Raw genomic sequence first — 17,854 nt, 5'->3', positions numbered from 1 at the left:
TTTGTGCGCTTTTTTTGAGGCGCCGCAGCCGCTTTTCACTCGTTTGTACTCTTCTTTATTCCGCGGAGTATCAACCCCGGACTTGTTTTGGGAGTGAATTCTTTTTTTTATTGCACAGCTTCATCGCCATTAGTTTTAAAATGTCCCGAAGGCGACACAGCGACGACAATGAGGGTGAGTAGTAAAGCTGTGCATGTGTGGAGAGCTAACGGCGGTGTGAGCTGCTCCGACCGGCCACACGCACACACACACACTGCCCCTGTGCCTAATGGTTCTGGGTTCTGCACAGCTGTGGCTCTGCGGGTCTCGTACGCGGCCCCAGCGGTTCCACTAACCGACATCTGCGTGATAACACCGGGGAGATATTGGGTCTGATAGCCGCAGTCGGGAGCAGGAACATGGGGGCGGTAACTGAGGCTTTTTTTTTTAGCTTGAGCCAGGTCTCTGCCCCACAGACTCACATGCACTCACTGTTCCCATTTAGCTGTGCTGCAGGAGAGTCGAAATGGGTTTTCACATGGCTTTCGACTAATAACAAAAACATAGGAGTTGAAATAATATTGCACATTTTCTTTTGTTTAATGGTGTATTATGTAACTTTTGATGCAGAAAAAAGTTTGTTATTCGTGCGTATATTGGACCACCTATATGTTTGGCTCTTTAAAAACACACGAAACACACTGTGATGTGGTTATATGTGAACAATGACTCCAGCATTTCACCTTTTAAAATCTCCATTAGTTTACTTTTGCTGCAAATCCCATGATGCTTAGCTATATGATGTCACAGTCCTGAACTCTCATCCTGTGTACAACAGAGGGCTGATTTATTCAGGACATCCATGTTTAGGTGATACTTCATATATCGATATATAAATACATCAAGCAGGCCAACGGACTCTGAAAAGTCCAGTCCAATTCAATCCAGCTTTATTGATAATGCACTTAGAAAACAAACAAACAGTGACCAAAGTGCAGTCAGTAACAGTACGCACACGTTGGGATCGAACGCCACATATGATGCTCCAGGAACCAGGATCAGTTGTTTTCAGGGTTTCTGGTAAGTATTCTCTGCTGATGGAGTCATTTCCATGGTTACGCATACATTCCATTCAGAAAACCTACCAGAAACCCTACAACAATTGATCATGGTGGGAGACTATTTTAGATTAATTTCGAACACTAATTAAACACATCTAATTACTGATTCATTTTCACTTTAGTAGATCACTTTGAAAAATACTGGCAGGATCATCCTTCACTTTAAAACCAAATGAAAGTGCCATGCAGTATGAACCATCTCGGACTGTGAGAGTGGTCTCCTTCTGGTCCCAGAGTCTGGACTAAGTATTGGGGCTCCTTTAATCCTGAATAGTGCTTAGTCCTGGTTTAGACCTTTTTCTGGCCCAAGGTTTAGTCCTCAGGCAGTGGTTTCCTGTTCGTACTCAGGGCTAAACCCTCTACTTTGCAGCTGAAAAGCGATGAGAGACAGGCCTGTGCTCTGTGTTGACAGTAATTTCCTTGTATTTTTAATCATGATGTAATGCTGGTGTTCCAGGAGGTCAGCCCCATAAAAGGAGGAGAACCTCGGAGCCCATAGAGATTGAAGACCGCCTGGAGTCACTCATATGTCGGGTTGGGGAGAAGGTACGTCAAACGTGTTCAATACATGTTAAGATTTCATTGGAACTAAGTTTTTGCTGGTGGTGCTGTGTTCCAGAGCACGTCCTCCTTGGAAAGCAACCTGGAGGGCCTGGCTGGAGTGTTGGAGGCGGACCTTCCCAACTACAAGAACAAGATCTTGCGTATTTTGTGTTCTGTGTAAGTGACCTTTGATTTGGTGGTTAGTGTAAAATATGTCGTCATTCAACTGTTATGTTCTGATCTGACCGCTGATTGGTTAACTGCACCGATCAAATGTGGATTTCACATACTTTCTTTCAAAAGTATGACGCGGCTCTAAACCCTGATTTAAATATAATCCAACTGTCTCCTCGTGTGCCTACTTGTTTTCAGACTGCCCTGTAGCTAAACAAGACAGCCATGGAGCTAGAGCTAACCCGCTACGCTTTAAGACAAAGCATAATGACAGTTCATGACCGTAAAGTATCTGTGTATGGGACTTCTAACAGGAGGCAAAGGAGACGACCTGCCATGTGCCATTATTTACCTCTGCATCTGCCGCATATATACGCCCCCGTAGGTAGTACACACTCGAGAAGATAAGAGCTAAACTGCTGTATGAAAAGTGTTGGAAACTACAATCAGAGGCAGGAGTCCGTGAAGCCTGTCTGAGAAAACGTGCTCATTAGTGCTGAAGTGTCACTAAATGGCTGCGAGCTCGAGAGGAAGAAAAACGTGTGTTTGGCACCTCATGTCGCCGTCACCTCGTGCAATTTTACTCCTCTTTCTTCATATATTGTCCAAAGTTACAGCCCAAAACCAAAATGCTGCTCCTGATTGCACTGTGTTTGATTCAGATGCACGTTATGGAGAGGCCAGGCGAAGCACAAACGAGTCGCAAACTCAGACAGGGATGTGATTGCCTGAAAAAAAATACTATAGTATAAAAAAATAAATTCACACCATACAACTATTACATTTAGAAAAGCCCATTATGACGGGTATGGAAGATGTTGAGAGTTCCAAGGTTGGGAACAGAGCAGCGGTCAAGGTTCTGGTGGTACATGTGTTTCCTACCTGTGTGTGATGGATGTGGTGGTCTTTGACAGGGCCCGGCTGCTTCCCGAGAAGCTGACGGTCTACACCACGCTGGTCGGACTCCTTAATGCGCGCAACTACAACTTCGGAGGAGAGTTTGTGGAAGCCATGATCCGCCAACTTAAAGAGACTCTAAAGAACAACCTGTACATCGAGGCCGTTTACTTGGTATGTACCTGGAGCAACTGGAACAATTACAGACATGTTAGGTTTCATGTGGACCATGACTTTTAGAAACCAAGATCGCAGACATCGAATACTCTTGAGGATTTGCATAAATTATTGCATCATTTATTTGCAACTGATTCTATTGCACGATGTACTGTAGCTATTCTTCACATCATCTGTATCTGATTTGATTCATCTCCCAGCCCTACAGTCACAGAGTAATATCCAATCTAGAGGATGGGACCCCAAATTTTGGTGTCGAAACCTTTTGAAAAAGAGGACCAAACTAAGATCATAGAACTACACTGAACGGATGCAATTTTTATACATTTTGTATATCTTTTATTTGGCCTTTGCTTAACTAAGATCATCCCAATAATCAGAATTGTGCTAAAATATCTTTATTAACCATTTAATTCAAAATAAATGACTTTAAAATACAGTCGAGTTTACTACTACTACTACTATTGATACTGTTATCGATCCAGTACTTTAACAATGGTAAATGGTCTCAACTTGTATAGCGCTTTTCCACCTACATTAGGCACTCAAAGCGCTTTACAGCAAGGATCCACTCACCCATTCATACTCCCATTCATACACCAATGTACGCAGACACTGGGGGCAATGTGGGTGAAGTGTCTTGCCCAAGGACACAACGACAATGTGCACTTTCAGGAGGTGGGATTCGAACCCCCGACCTTCCGATCACGAGACGACCCTCTCTACCATCTATGCCACTGTCGCACAATATTCTTATCGGTATTCTAAAAAGGCAAAAATCATAGTTATATGGCCTATATATATATATATATAGAGAGAGAGAGAGGCTACAGTATAATGGGCAATACAGCCTAGGCCTTTGTTTATTTTTTATTCATTTCTATTTCCCGTATACAATTAATATAAGGGAGGTAAAATACAAATATAGTATTGAAGTCTCATAAGTGTTTTGGTGTTGGTTAGATTTGGCTGTAGCTGTGAGCTTGAAAACGTACTGCTGTAAAATAATGAACTAGATTTTCTCCTCGTTTTCACACCGCACCGCAGACCGTTAAGGCTGGAGTTGATAGGTCCAGGATCGACTCACGTGACCCCGGGGCCATGATACTGGGTCTCGCTTCCAATCCCTACACAGCAATCTTTTTGAGCGACGGCAATCTAAATTTTGATTTTCCATGTTTCTGATGGTTTGTTAAAATATCGCTTCATCATCGTTATCGAGAGACTCCCCCAAAATATTGAGGTATTACCCTCTTACCCCCCCCGCCCGAACCAAGCACATTTTCTCCAGTTTGGTATTATTCAAATCTAAAAGCTTAAAACCAAAATTGCGAAGAAAATGCAATAAAACGAGACAAATAAGTAATGACAAAAAAAGCCACAAAACGTGAGAAAAAACTAGTGTTAAGACTGCCTTCACCCCGACAAATTTCAAACTCTTAAGATGCTGTTTTTCTTCCTGCAGGTGCGTTTCTTGTCCGATCTGGTCAACTGCCACGTGATCGCCGCTCCCTCCATGATCGCCATGTTTGAGAACTTTGTCAGTGTGACGCAGGAAGAGGATGTGCCACAGGTAAGTGAGCCACACAAAGTAAGCAGGCTATGTTCTGAAAGCTCAGTTTGTGTGCGCTTTTTCACCGAGCCTGGCGTGTCTCCTCAGGTGCGCTCGGACTGGTTTGTGTACGTGGTGCTGTCCTGTCTCCCCTGGGTGGGCAAAGAGCTGTACGAGAAGAAGGACGTGGAGATGGACCGGCTCCTCAGTCAGATCGAAGGTTACCTCAAGTGAGTGGGTCCGCTCCTGAAAAAAAAAAAGCATAACAAAAATGATCAAATCTTCCCAAATCCTCCTCCTTAGTGAGTCGTTTCCTCGTCTGATGCATGTTCTCACCCCGTCCCCGCTCACACCTGCTCAGCTTTCCCCCCCGGTCACCCATTTCTTCTTCTGTGCGCAGGAGGCGAGTGAAGACGCACGTGTCCATGCTACAGGTGTGGTCGGCGGAGAAGCCCCACCCACAGGAGGAGGTAACCTGGCAACTCAATAACCTGTTTACGCCCACCTGAACCGAGTACGCGTTCTCCGGTTTGGCATTTCCCAAATCTAAAAGCTTCAAATGAAAAAGCATCAAAATAGCGATGAAAATGTGACAAAAACCTAACAACAACATAACAATGTGACAAGAACGTGACAGACGCAACAAAACAGCAACAAAAATGTGAGATTTCTATTGCACTGTCCATCGTAGACAGAACAGCTCATGTCCAAAAGCTCCTCAATGCTTGTGCTTTATTCATTTATGTATTTTTATTTAACAATAGTATTGAGATGTTACTTATTACTGCAGATAAATGGTCTCTTTTCGCCTTTACTTCAGCTCTGTGTGGATTTTCTCGTGTGTTTATAGTTACTCATCCAGTAGCTACAGCATTTTGATTGTTTTGCTGCAGCTCATTTTGGCTCAATATAAATGCTGTATCTCTTTAATTTGCATTTTCTGAGTACTTTTTAGTCGCTGCGTTAGTTTTTCAGATGAATAAGCCGCTGGGCATAAAACGTGAGAATCGCCAGAACTGTTAGCCGCGAGTTAGCGGCTAGTTTAGCAACATTAGCTTATATCTTGTAAACACTGCAGACTCCACGCTGCAGCACAAACAACATTTAGCTCTGGTTAAATCCAGCACAGACTCTGATTTAGGGAGTGTCGTCTGTAATAAAGTCAGCTCTATGTGGAATATTGTTACATAGATTGTTGCTATTTTGAGGCGTCCCGTAGGAGCAATGGTTGCAAGTCAAGTGGTATGGGTTTCTGGTATCTGGTATCATTAATGAGTACGAGTATGAGTACAAGCATGTGGTATTGGCCCGATACTCGATCAACGTAGCGAAAATTCGACAAACAATGCGACAAAAACGTGACAGATGTGACATTAATGTAACAAAAATGCAACAAAAAGTTTTGTAGACCTTTGTTTTCAAATGAGGTATTTCACTGTTGCTCCCAGTTGCGCCTATCGGGACCGGGACTCCCTGATCCCCTGTGTGTGCTAACTGTGTGCTAACTGTGTGTGTGTGTGTGTGTGTGTGTGTGTGTGTGTCTCAGTACCTGGACTGCCTGTGGGCTCAGATCCAGAAGCTGAAGAAGGATCGGTGGCAGGAGCGGCACATCCTCCGTCCCTACATCGCCTTCGACAGCGTCCTGTGTGAGGCGCTGCAGCACAACCTGCCCCCCTTCACCCCCCCGGGACACATGCCCGACGCACACTACCCCATGCCCCGCGTCATCTTCCGCATGTTCGACTACACAGACGCCCCTGAGGTACGTACCGCACTACACAGCGTTACTGGTAAAGGGAGAGATTTCAGAGCAGGGTGAGAATCAGTCTGTTGGATATTTAGTTGGAGCTCATTTCAGATTTTTAATTTCAGTTTTACCGACATCCCCAGGACATTCTCATCAAGTGCAAATAGGTCTTATTTCTGCAAGAAAAGATTGTCTACCATGAGTGTATTTACATGGGCTTGAAATTCCCAGTTATGGCAGTTGTCAGGGGAATGGTGTTTATATGCCACTGAGAAAATGGGAAACTCAAATCCCTTGTTTACATGATTTTTTAGCACCATACGGGGAAAATATTAAAAGCATGAATGTGTGGCTTATTGCGGGGCTTGTTCTTTTGAGTCAATGTTTTGCTCGTCCTCTACATCCTGAACTACGGCAGCAACGGCAGATTGTGGGTAATTCCTCACCTTTACCCGTCCTGGGTCTGACTTTATCCCCGACGCGGACCAGGAGTCACTGGGGGAAGGTTAAAGCCGGGGCTGTTGTGACAGAGTGAAGCTGATGGAGTTCACGATAGAAAATGAAGGAAAAAAGGAGCTCTTTGGACTCGCCGCTGCCACCATGTTTGTTTACTATGAACGACGAATGCGCAAGAAAATGGGAAGTTTCTTAAAGCCGGAAAATGGTGTATACATGAAGTTATATCCCGGTTACCAATGGAAAATCTTAGCCCAGTTTTTTTTATAATCGGGAAACTGTTTATATGATCACATCGGAATATTAAAAACTCCCAATAACTCGAGCCCTTGTAAACGCACACATGAATCAACAAGACTCTGATAGGAAATACTGCTTTTTGATATTAAGTGAAGTAAAATGGTTATTGGCGACGAGAGAATTCCTTTATATCAAACCGCGCCAGCAGCAACGTAGGTGACTACACATGTGACTAATTTGTTGTTCACATAATACTACGTAATACTACCTAAGTGTTTAAGTTGTAATAAAGATTAACAACATATGCTTTTCTCGTCTCGGTTCAGACTCTTAATGTAGTTCCCTTGAGTTTAGTGATTTTTGATATTCAGATGAACTCTGTCTCAAGCCGTGATTGGCCGCTTAGCTTGGACTCTTCCTGTTCCACATGAAGACGCTCCACATTCTTAGAAAAACCCTAACTCAGCACACTTATAGTATAGCACACTTTGTAGTAAAACTTATCCAGAGGCTCCTGTGTCTCTGTTTGTCGACCCGTGAAAGTGAAACTAACCAGCTTTGAAGTACAGCCCGCTAGTCTGGAGGGTAATGTGTCAGAGCAAGTCTTGATTTGTCTGTTGTCCAGGGCCCAGTGATGCCTGGGAGCCATTCAGTGGAGCGGTTCGTCATAGAAGAGAATCTCAACTGTATCATCAAGACCCACTGGAAAGAGCGCAAGACATGGTACACCAAATAACCAAATGACAACATAAAATCCCACAGCTCTGCCTGGTGCCCGGTTTAAGGTCCTAAATGTAACACATTAGAACAAGCAAGGCCTTTAGAGGCACATAGGACTCAAACAACACTGTGCAAAAACCCCAAGGCTAAGGTGTTATTAACGGTCTTATTTTCTGTCTATTTTTAGTGCGGCCCAGTTACTCAGTTATCCAGGAAAAAGCAAGATCCCCCTCAACTATCACATCGTGGAGGTATGTCCTGCAGGGTGCTGGGTCATCTCACTTCTATCCGGCTTCTGTCACACATAACTTTGTTTTTGTAGTAGAGATTTGGGTTGATTAAGTTGAGGATGTTTCACCTCTATTTTCAGAAAGCTGTCGCTCTTTTGGTCAAAAGTCGGTAGTAAGAGACACAAGATAGAGGTTACTCTGCCCTGTAATAGTTTCCCATGTATGCAGCCCACTGCAGGGAACAGTCCTGTGAGCAGTTGTGGAAACTAAGCAGCTGCTTCATAAATGATGTATCAACACAGAGCGGAGAGAGCAGCTGTTGATCGTGGGTTTCCTTTGGGTGCTCAGGTTTACATCAACAAAAACATGTGCAATAGGTTGATCTTCTAGCTAGGTGGTTCTGACCATCAGCCTTGCTCCACATCTGGAGATGGGTCCCTGAGGCCCTCTGCTCCTGACGGGTCGCCCCAGGAGGATTGGTCAAATGCAGAGAACAGATTTCCCTACGTGGACAATAAAGAACACCCTAAAGTGCATTAGACACATTTTTTGTGAAAACATAGTTAATACAAACTACCCAGCTGTCTTTATTTTTCACATTTTTTGTGATGTTTATAGTTTCACTTCCTTATTAGACACTGACAGGAAGCGACATAGTTGGAGGCAAACTATATTATTATGTAAATAGGAAATGGGTGAGTCAAACTGCTATGGAACTTTACCTCGATCTCTTCCTGTCAACTTTTCTTCCCAACATTTCTTCATTTATTTGCTGCTTCACTGAAATAAAATTATAATTATTACTTACAACAGATGTTATCCATCTAAATAAGTCATTATCAAAATCATTAAAGTCAAAGGCACTTTACCTTGATGCTACTGTGTACAGTACACCTGCCCTGACCAGTCAGGCCTTTAACTACAAGAGTGAGAAGAAGCTTCTGAAGGTGGAAACAAAGAGTCCTTAAATCAGTCAGCCCAGTCCAGTTGAGGATATCGGATGAATCTACACAAACATAACTTTCTTCCTGTGTTTATTTCCTAGGTGATATTTGGCCAACTGTTCCAGCTGCCCCTCCCTCCTCACTTAGACGTCATGTACACCACGCTGCTCATTGAACTGTGCAAACTACAGCCTGGCTCTCTGCCACAGGTCGTATCCTTTAACTTCGAGCCGCACTGACGTAGTCGGTGTATTTGGACGGGGAATCACTGGGTACTTCATGAAGTCACAGAGTACTGTTCATTTTGGATACAGATGATCACACATACTTTATAGTGGACATTTCCTGCACATCGGCCAATAACATCACAATAAAGGATCATTCATGCTTCATAAGACGCAAGAATTTTGTTCCTACACCAAGAGCTGCAAGAGCAAAATGACACGTAACCATAGACATGCCTTCAGTTAGACGTTTCCATGGTTACAAGGCAAAAATGAGGATGAAGTATGAATGGGCCTTAATTTGACAGACGAAGGCCCCGACACTGCTCTAGCAAGCGTGAAGTCCCAGTTTCAATATCTGCTCGAGGAGAAGTGAAAGCGGTGATGGTTGAATCATTAATAAAAGGTTTGATGTGGTAAAATACTCACATTCATTAGTACTGGCCCCTGTTTGATATAAGATGTTGCCCAATTACGCATTGGGAAGTATTGATTGATATGGTCAGTGAAAATCCTTTAACGATGGTGTGTCAGCTGGCCCAGGCCACAGAGATGCTGTACATGAGGCTGGACACCATGAACACCACCTGTATAGACCGGTGAGCATGACACGCGAGGAGCGAGTTTACCGTGAACGCCTCTCCCCTCTAACAACTCTACTGCCGTTTCAGACTCATCAACTGGTTCTCCCACCACCTCAGCAACTTTCAGTTCCGCTGGAGCTGGGACGACTGGTGAGTCACTGCACACACGGGGTGGTTGAAGTCTCTAAAGGACCAGGGATGAAACGTAGATTATCAAGTGGCTTGAAGTGTTATGTAAGACTTTCAGAGCCCTTTACTGTTTTACTGTAAGTGATTGAGTTTATAATAAAAATTGTGATATTCTATTTTTGCCGTATGGCCCACCCCTACCACATTCAGAACTCACGAGACGTCTCACAGAAGTGCTCCTTTATCATGAGCAGTGTAGGGCTGTGGGTAGCCTGCATACAGTAGCTCCTGATCATTTGATCGCACAAACCCAATGAATAATTACAAAAAGGCTGCAGGAGCTGGACATTAGTTCCAGTGGATCGAAGTGGCAACATCCCTAGAGTTTTATTTTCGATCTGTGGAACGCTCACCGCTGCATCTCTGGAATGGAAAGCAGTTGAGGGAGGAAACAAAGAGGAGAAAAGCATAACTTTCTATAATTACTCCAAAACTATTTTAGCAAACGCTGAATTATGAATATAGTTTTCTACGCAATAAAGATGCAAAGACATGGAGAGGAGCAAAGTGGTTCAACAGCCCATAAATACAAATTAACGGAGAATGCTAACATGGTGCTTCATGTTGACATCATGCTACATGCTAACGCTAGCTACGACTGCCATTTTCCCCCCGCTTCTACTGAACAATCTGCTGTGAAAAAACATCCACATGGCCCGAGTTAGACTTGACTTTATGTCTGATAAATAAGTTTATTATATTCTGCCACAAACGGCTAAAAAGAGTGAAAGATTGTGTTCCTACTTCCCTCCTCCTCGGCGAGGCCACGCCCCTTGTTTGAAGTTATGCCACTGACGGTGGGAGGCACACATACAAACGGTTGTGTTTCCTACACCCTTCATCTGATTTGGATATAAATACCCTTAAACTAAAGCTGAAAGTTTTCAGTTTAAGCACATCTTGGTTGTTTAATTCCAAATCCATTGTGGTGGTTTATAGAGCCACAAAGATGAGAACTGATTTGATGTCCCAATATTTATAGACCTGACTGTATGATTCAGAAATATTAGTAGTACATCCATTTCGGAAATCATTGGAGTTACTTTGATTGTTTTCTTAATGCTTTAATCATAGGATACATGTTTGTTTGATTTTAGGTCCGACTGTCTGGCCGTGGATCCAGAAATGCCTAAGCCCAAGTTTGTCCGAGAGGTTCTGCAGAAGTCCATGAGGTAGGACCTACAACATTACGGGTTGAACACTTTTAACCAAGTACTGACTTAACTGTCCACTCCTCCAGACTGTCTTACCACCAGCGCATCGTGGACATCGTCCCTCCCACCTTCTCCGCCCTCATCCCTGCAGAGCCACTCTTTATTTACAAGTATGCAGACGAGAGCGCAGGTAACTTCACATGTTCTTCATCCAATTGATTTTATTCATTTGGCAAGACAGTTTCAGGGTTCCAAATCAATAGTACGGGACAAACCACTTGCACACTTAAAGAGCACAGTGCGCTTTAAGATTTTATTCTAGAGCACTACAACTTTGTTTCTATTTCGGAAAATATTCGAGGTGGTGCTTGGTGTGAAAAGCTTGTTCAGTTCAGTTTAGTAAACTTTATTTATCCCACATGGGGCATTCCTTTAGGGCAGAAAAACATAAAATAGCCACACAAACCACGTCCAAGCAAGTGGAGCTCACACATAGATACAGTCTGTCTGAATAACAGGCAGGAGACAACCTCAAGTTAAATTAGGAGAGTTCAAGAGTCCTCCGGAACAAAAGATTTCATATAGCGGTTCCTCTTACCGCATGGCGAGGCATAACGACGCTCTGAAGGCAACAATGAGAATTCACCATATAGAACATGCTCTGGTGAAGCAAGAATTGTCTTGGCTCTCCTAAAGATCTGCTGATCACAAAAAACAGACAGGTCCCTCAACTCAACTCCAATGATTTTAGAGCAGGTTTTTACAACTTGATTCAGACTATTTTTGTCTACGAGTGAAAGGTTTTTAAACCAGCAGACAAAATAAACACACGAAAGTCTCTCGATAATGCTCCATAGAACTGCGTAAGAATTGTGGGACAGACAGAGAAAGAACGGTAAATTTGACCGCGCTTTACACAGGCAGCTAAGCTTGAGAGCCACATTAACAAGGCACTGCTGCTACATAAAGTCCTCTCTCCTGTGTTTCCACAGCTTCTTTACCCGGGTACCCCGTGTCTCTTACTGTGGTAAACGCCATCAAGAACAAAGCCACCAACGAGGAGATCCTCAGCATCCTCAAAGAAGTGCCCAACCCCAACCAGGAGGACGACGACGGTAAGGCAGCCCACACACCTGCTCCCAACCATCTCTGCCCTCCCACAGAAAATGTTATACTACTCTGAGAACCACATGCTCTGTACAGAAACAAAGATTAGAGTTAAAGAAAAGTATTTTGTTTTTGGTTTATTGGTTCCTTTTTAATTGGTAAAAGAATGATAGTTTTCATCAAAAAGTGGAAAATCACTCTTATGTAAAGCATTTCACAGGCACTTTTCCGCAGTCATGCAGCTCTTTCTAACGGGAAAGTAAAAAACAATGGGCAGACTTTAGTTTAACTTGAGTAAACCATGCTTCCTAAACACCCTTTACCGTAATCTTGTATCGTGCTCCTGCAGATGAAGGCGAGAGCTTCAACCCGCTGAAGATCGACGTGTTCCTGCAGACCCTGCTCCACATGGCGGCCAAGTCCTTCAGCCACTCCTTCAGCGCCCTGGGCAAGTCAGTGTCATCACAAACACACACTCACAGAGCAGCTTTGTCACATCCACACTGATACATTTACTTTGTTGGTTCACACATACACTATTTATCTGACTCTAAGTAAAAAGTCAAATAGAAACTCTCATGTTCTTCATTTTGGACATTTGATGTACTGTTGTAATAAGGGGGAAAAAGCCCCAGTGGTGAATGTTTAAAGTGAAGGTGCTCTTTTAGAGTGATTTACCAGGATGACTAAAACCTATTGCCTAAATAAAATAAAATGGGGAGAAAAGAAGTAACTCCCTTTTTCATGAAGAACATGGTTGAAGTCTGCTGACATAATGAGACCTGCAAATGAGCTCTCGTAGTTTGGAACCCTGTGCTGTGACGTAGGATGCAGATCATTGTTTAAGTGGTTTTGCCCTTTGACCTGCAGGTTCCATGAGATCCTGAAGGCGCTCACAGACAGCGACGAGGGAAAACTGCACATTCTCAAAGTTGTGTACGACGCGTGGAAGAACCACCCACAGGTGAGGCCTGCATTTCCTTGCATGTCAACAATAAAGGGAGCAAAAGAAACAGGGTTAAATTCTTCTGCTTTTAAACGTAGACCTTTTTTTAAGCGGCTTAATCCAGCGCTCACACTGTCAGGCTGAGAAACAGACTGCATTTATCTCAGAGCTGTTCCCCACAGAGGCCTATTTTGACAAAAACATTTAAGGAAATTGCAATTTTTCAGACAGATAATGCTAATGTGTTACTACTACTGTGTTACTAAAATCGCAAATCCAATGTTTTATTTTTCATATCCAACCCCAGGCCCAGGTTTGTTACCAGGTAGTTTGCTGATTATTATTATGATGTCATTCTAGAATTTGATATCATTATCTCAGATGGAGGGCAGGGATAATACAACTCTATGGGAGAGAATCCCCCAAAAATGACACATGTTGAAATTGATCATCATTTGGAAGTGATGATTCATGAACCTGCTATATTTTTCTTTTGGCTGAAAGTTCTTTCATCTGACCAAAAGTGATACAATATTCAAAAACATTTGCATTATGTTGAACACCTTTATGAGAAAATAATCAGACCATAGTTTATACGTGCTGACAATCTCTACTTTGGTCAACCTCAGTAATCGTCAAAGGACTTTATAATTTATAGTTTTTTGGCACAAGCCGTACTGAGTTTGGATGAGACAATGGAAGACTTTTGTGTTAAATGAACTGAAGGAAAGCATTTGTTTTAGTTTGAGCTGACGTTTGAATAAAAGATGTCTAATTTTATCAATCAGCAAGATGTATTTCATTCATTATGAAAAAGTGAATAAAAATCATAATAAATAAAAGTAATCTCCCTCTCCGCTCACTGCTGGAGGCGGGGCCAGGGCCATGTGTGGGAGCGTTTCATTGGACGGTTTGCGCTGCCGGGCAACTGACATCACATTTCCCCAGTGACATTAGATGTTATGCCGTCTCCAACAGTGGCGCCCAATTCAAAAATCAAATGCAGGACAGACATGTCACCAGAGGCGGTGCCACACCAACGTTTTTAGGCAGAAAGTTGATCTATTTACTTTGCACTAAATTGCAAAAGTTATGACCAGGGTTTGTAGCCAGCACTATTGTACACTCATGGATTTGAGGGTAAGTTTAACTGTTAATGAAAGCATGAGGACTTGGGCAGTGCAGCTGTAAAACACGTGGAATAACACGTGTTGTTTCCTGTGCAGATGATTGCAGTCCTGGTGGATAAAATGGTCCGGACACAGATCGTAGACTGTGCAGCGGTGGCCAACTGGCTCTTCTCCCAGGACATGGCCCACGAGTTCACCAGGTAAACGGGGCTGTTGGAGCGAACCGATACCGATACTGGGGTTTAAGTATCTGCTGATATCTGATATTTTCCGTTGACAAGAGACTTTTTTGAATGTGGGTTTCTCTGAGTGAAAAAGTGAATGGTCCTCTTATTGTGAGATCAATGCAATGTGTTGTCATGATGTTACAGATCAATTATCAATGAAACATGAAGTGATCTGATCATTACAACTTGTGCTTTACACATATCTTATATCAGTTATTCTTTAACAGCATTTTATAAACTAAAATACAAACAATTGGTTCCAGCAGTGGCCGATATCATAGTTTCTGACCCAGCCTTGATTAGTTGCTAGCTTTAGCATGCTGTTGCTAGCCGCAGCATCGCAGCAACAATAAAAAATACGTCTGTGGAAGTTACACAGTTTTCTCCAGGTTCTGAGCTTTAAAATGATGTACAGCATGTCTATATTCACTTGGATTTAGTCGGTGAAAGTTGTGTTTTTTAAAGCGGCAAGAGCCAAAACTGGTATCGGTTCAGTATCCGATACTTGTAGCCAATGGATAGATATTGTATTTTTCCAGCATCGGCTCCGATATCCGATGCCAGTATCGGATCGGTGCATCCCTACTGGCAACAGCCACCCGCTCAGGCGCCCACTCACCCCCACAAACCCTCTCTCCTCAGGCTGTACATCTGGGAGATCCTGCACTCCACCATCCGCAAGATGAACAAACACGTCCAGAAGATCCAGAAGGAGCTGGAGGAGGCCAAGGACAAGCTGGAGAAGCAGCAGCACAAGCGGGTAGGTCCACTTTCCCTCACCTGGGGGTTTAAGATCAGTGCGGTTACATGGACGAAGCTCCTCTGCTGCTCCCAAAGGACATTCGGATCGGTGGTCATGTGTTAGACTAGAGTTGACTGGACATCCTATGCAAACGTGCCGAGTGTGGGGAGGTTTTACTGAGCCGTGTGCCCGTCTCCCACAGCGGGACAGCGGGGACGACGAGGACATGGAGCGCACCAGTGAGGACGAGGAGGGTCAGCTGGAGGAGCTGATCGACCGCCTGCAGGAGAAGGTGGAGTCGGCCCAGAGCGAGCAGAAGAACCTGTTCCTCGTCATCTTCCAGGTCAGAACACACTCACAGGATCAGTTTTTATTTAGGGCCAGACATTGAAGGGATATTTCAGGATTTTGACATAGGGCCTCATCTCGAGTTATCCAGTGTGTTGTTGATTTCTGGAGACATATATATATTTTTTTTATTCCTGCAGTCTTTATATTTGAAGAGTTTAGTGGCGCTAGGCTAGTGCTAGGCTAGCGCATGTCTATGGTAACTAGTAGCCTGCATTAAAAACCTCTTCAAAATCATGGGGTAATCCTCCAAACGTTGCCATGTCTGATTTGTAGAAAGCTCCTTTGTGAAGTAATGCCGGCCGCAGGTAAACAAATTGCAGTAGATCCGGTAACCTCGCAGATCACTCCGCCGCTGCGTAGCTAGCAACCAGGAAGCTGATGCTTTAAATGCAAAATGGTTATATTTAAAAAATGATTCAGTCACACACATTTAAACATTTCTCTTCAGCCGCTCTACCCCCCTGTCTGAGCTCATGTCCGTCTTGTGGATGAATGAACCCCTTCCTTGTACCAAACCCTGTCCCTGTCCCCCACAGAGGTTCATCATGCTGCTGACGGAGCACCTGGTGCGCTGTGAGACGGGCAGCGTGGACGTCAGCACGCCCTGGTACAAGAACTGCACCGACCGGCTGCAGCAGATCTTCCTCTCGGTGAGCGCAGACCAAACCACACACTGTATGAGCACAAATGTTCCGACGCAAGTGAGCACATAGGACGGAAATGTGACGTCCCCCACCATAACCAAGTGCAGTTTCTACACTTCCAAATCTACAGAACAACTCATTTCAACAGATCACTGTTTGTTGTTTTCTTTAATGTGTTTTTGTTACATTTTTGTCACTTTTCTGTTTTTGTGGTTTTCTTGTTGCATTTTCCGCACTTTTTTAATCACTTTTTCATCACTTGTTTGTTGTTGTATTTTCATCCTCGTTTTTCTTTCATTTTTGTTGCTATTTTGACACTTTTTTCAAGAAGCCTCTAGATTTGGGGTAAAGCCAAACTGGAGCCAAACCACTTTTCCCCCCACATTATTTTCCTCACTATCTCTCCTTTTATCCCCATCTTTGCCCTGCTTCCCCCCGAGACTCCACACTTTAGACTCCACACTTTACAGGCTCAGACTCAGCAATATTTTGAATGCACCCTATCGTTGTGTCCTTGGGCAAGACACTCCATGCCTCCAGTGTCTGTATATTGGTGACTGGTTCCTCAATGTAAAGCGCTTTGAGCCTGATCAAGGTAGAAAAGCGCTATATAAGTTGAGTCCATTTACCATTCATAAACTAAAGAAGATCCAGAATCCCCTTTTGAAAATATTTTTGCAACTAATTTATCAACAACGAAAGGACATTAATTTAAACCATCCATTATGTCAATTTTGTCACTGAAATTCTAGGCAATTTTGACCATAAACAGAAAACCTTTGACCATAAAACAACAGAAAACATTCACTGGTGTCCAGCTTCTTCAATCCAAATCCAACATTGACCTGCAGAGTTTGGCCTTGTGCTCTCGGCTCGCGTCCCATCAGCTGATAACGTTTGCGTTTGTGTTTTCAGCATTACCAGACCATCCAGCAGTACATGGGCACCCTGGAGAACCTCCTGTTCACGGCCGAGCTCGACCACCACATCCTGGCCGTGTACCAGCAGTTCTGTGCCCTGCAGCTCTGAGCTCTGGGCCTCCCTCCCCTCCCCTCCCGTCCCGTCTGCAGCGTCGCTTCCCCCTCTCTGACTCGGACACTGGTTTCTTTTCCTTTTCCAGTAGTGTTTTAAGCCGCTCATGTGCAGTGGACACAATGCTCCGTTTTTATATTTGTTTTATGTGGAATGGAAATGATTAAATTCTCCAGAGCCCATGTCTTTCTCCTCCTTTCACTCGTGTATGACCTCACGGCGGGGTCAGAGGTCAGAGGTCAGGGGTCCCTTCAGATGGACCCAGGCCTCTGACGGCTGTTGTCGACTCCCAGTACACTTCAGCTCTTGGCTCGTTTGTTTCTTTAAGCTTTAACGTTTATTATTATGATAATGATTTTCATTCAAACTACTATCAGACTTAATCTTGGCATTATTTCCTGTTGTATTCGGCTTCTTCTGTTTGTGTCTGGAAAATACATGAGTATCTAAACACTAAGACGGTGTGTTTTTGCTGATGAGCTGTATATGTCCTAGTCCAGTCTGTGCCATTGTTATCATGTAAAGCCGTCTAATGCATACATGTCAGACTCCAGGGGATGATTTTTGTTGGTCTCTGACATGATTATACACTTACAACGTTTACAGTCCTAAATCAAATGTTTGAAACCAGTTGAAAAATGTCAACGAAAAAAAATCACATTTGCATGGTTGGATCTTAACAAGGTTCCAAGAAAAACTGAAATATTCAAGAAGAAATGGGAGTGAGACAAAACATTTTTTTAG

General features: G+C 43.5%; 1 protein-coding gene across 1 annotated transcript; it reads left to right on the top strand.

Annotated features, from left to right (window-relative positions):
- Positions 1-3: 3 nt before the first annotated feature.
- ncbp1 (nuclear cap binding protein subunit 1) lies at positions 4-17,572 on the top strand. The gene is made up of 23 exons (XM_079556974.1): positions 4-174; positions 1,558-1,646; positions 1,720-1,820; positions 2,732-2,888; positions 4,357-4,464; positions 4,552-4,673; positions 4,844-4,913; positions 5,990-6,205; positions 7,512-7,609; positions 7,794-7,857; positions 8,882-8,992; positions 9,539-9,603; positions 9,676-9,738; positions 10,875-10,949; positions 11,018-11,121; positions 11,924-12,046; positions 12,388-12,490; positions 12,909-13,002; positions 14,211-14,314; positions 14,984-15,101; positions 15,286-15,426; positions 15,971-16,084; positions 16,994-17,572. Exons 1-23 carry the CDS (start codon positions 141-143, stop codon positions 17,105-17,107), a joined length of 2,388 nt encoding a protein of 795 aa, XP_079413100.1. The 5' UTR covers positions 4-140; the 3' UTR covers positions 17,108-17,572.
- Positions 17,573-17,854: the final 282 nt, after the last annotated feature.

The sequence above is a fragment of the Gobius niger genome (genome assembly GCF_951799975.1).
Source record: "Gobius niger genome assembly, chromosome: 5".
In the NCBI taxonomy this organism is placed as follows: domain Eukaryota; kingdom Metazoa; phylum Chordata; class Actinopteri; order Gobiiformes; family Gobiidae; genus Gobius; species Gobius niger.
Note: the sequence above shows the minus strand (reverse complement) of the source record. Positions and strands in the feature narration are given on the sequence as shown.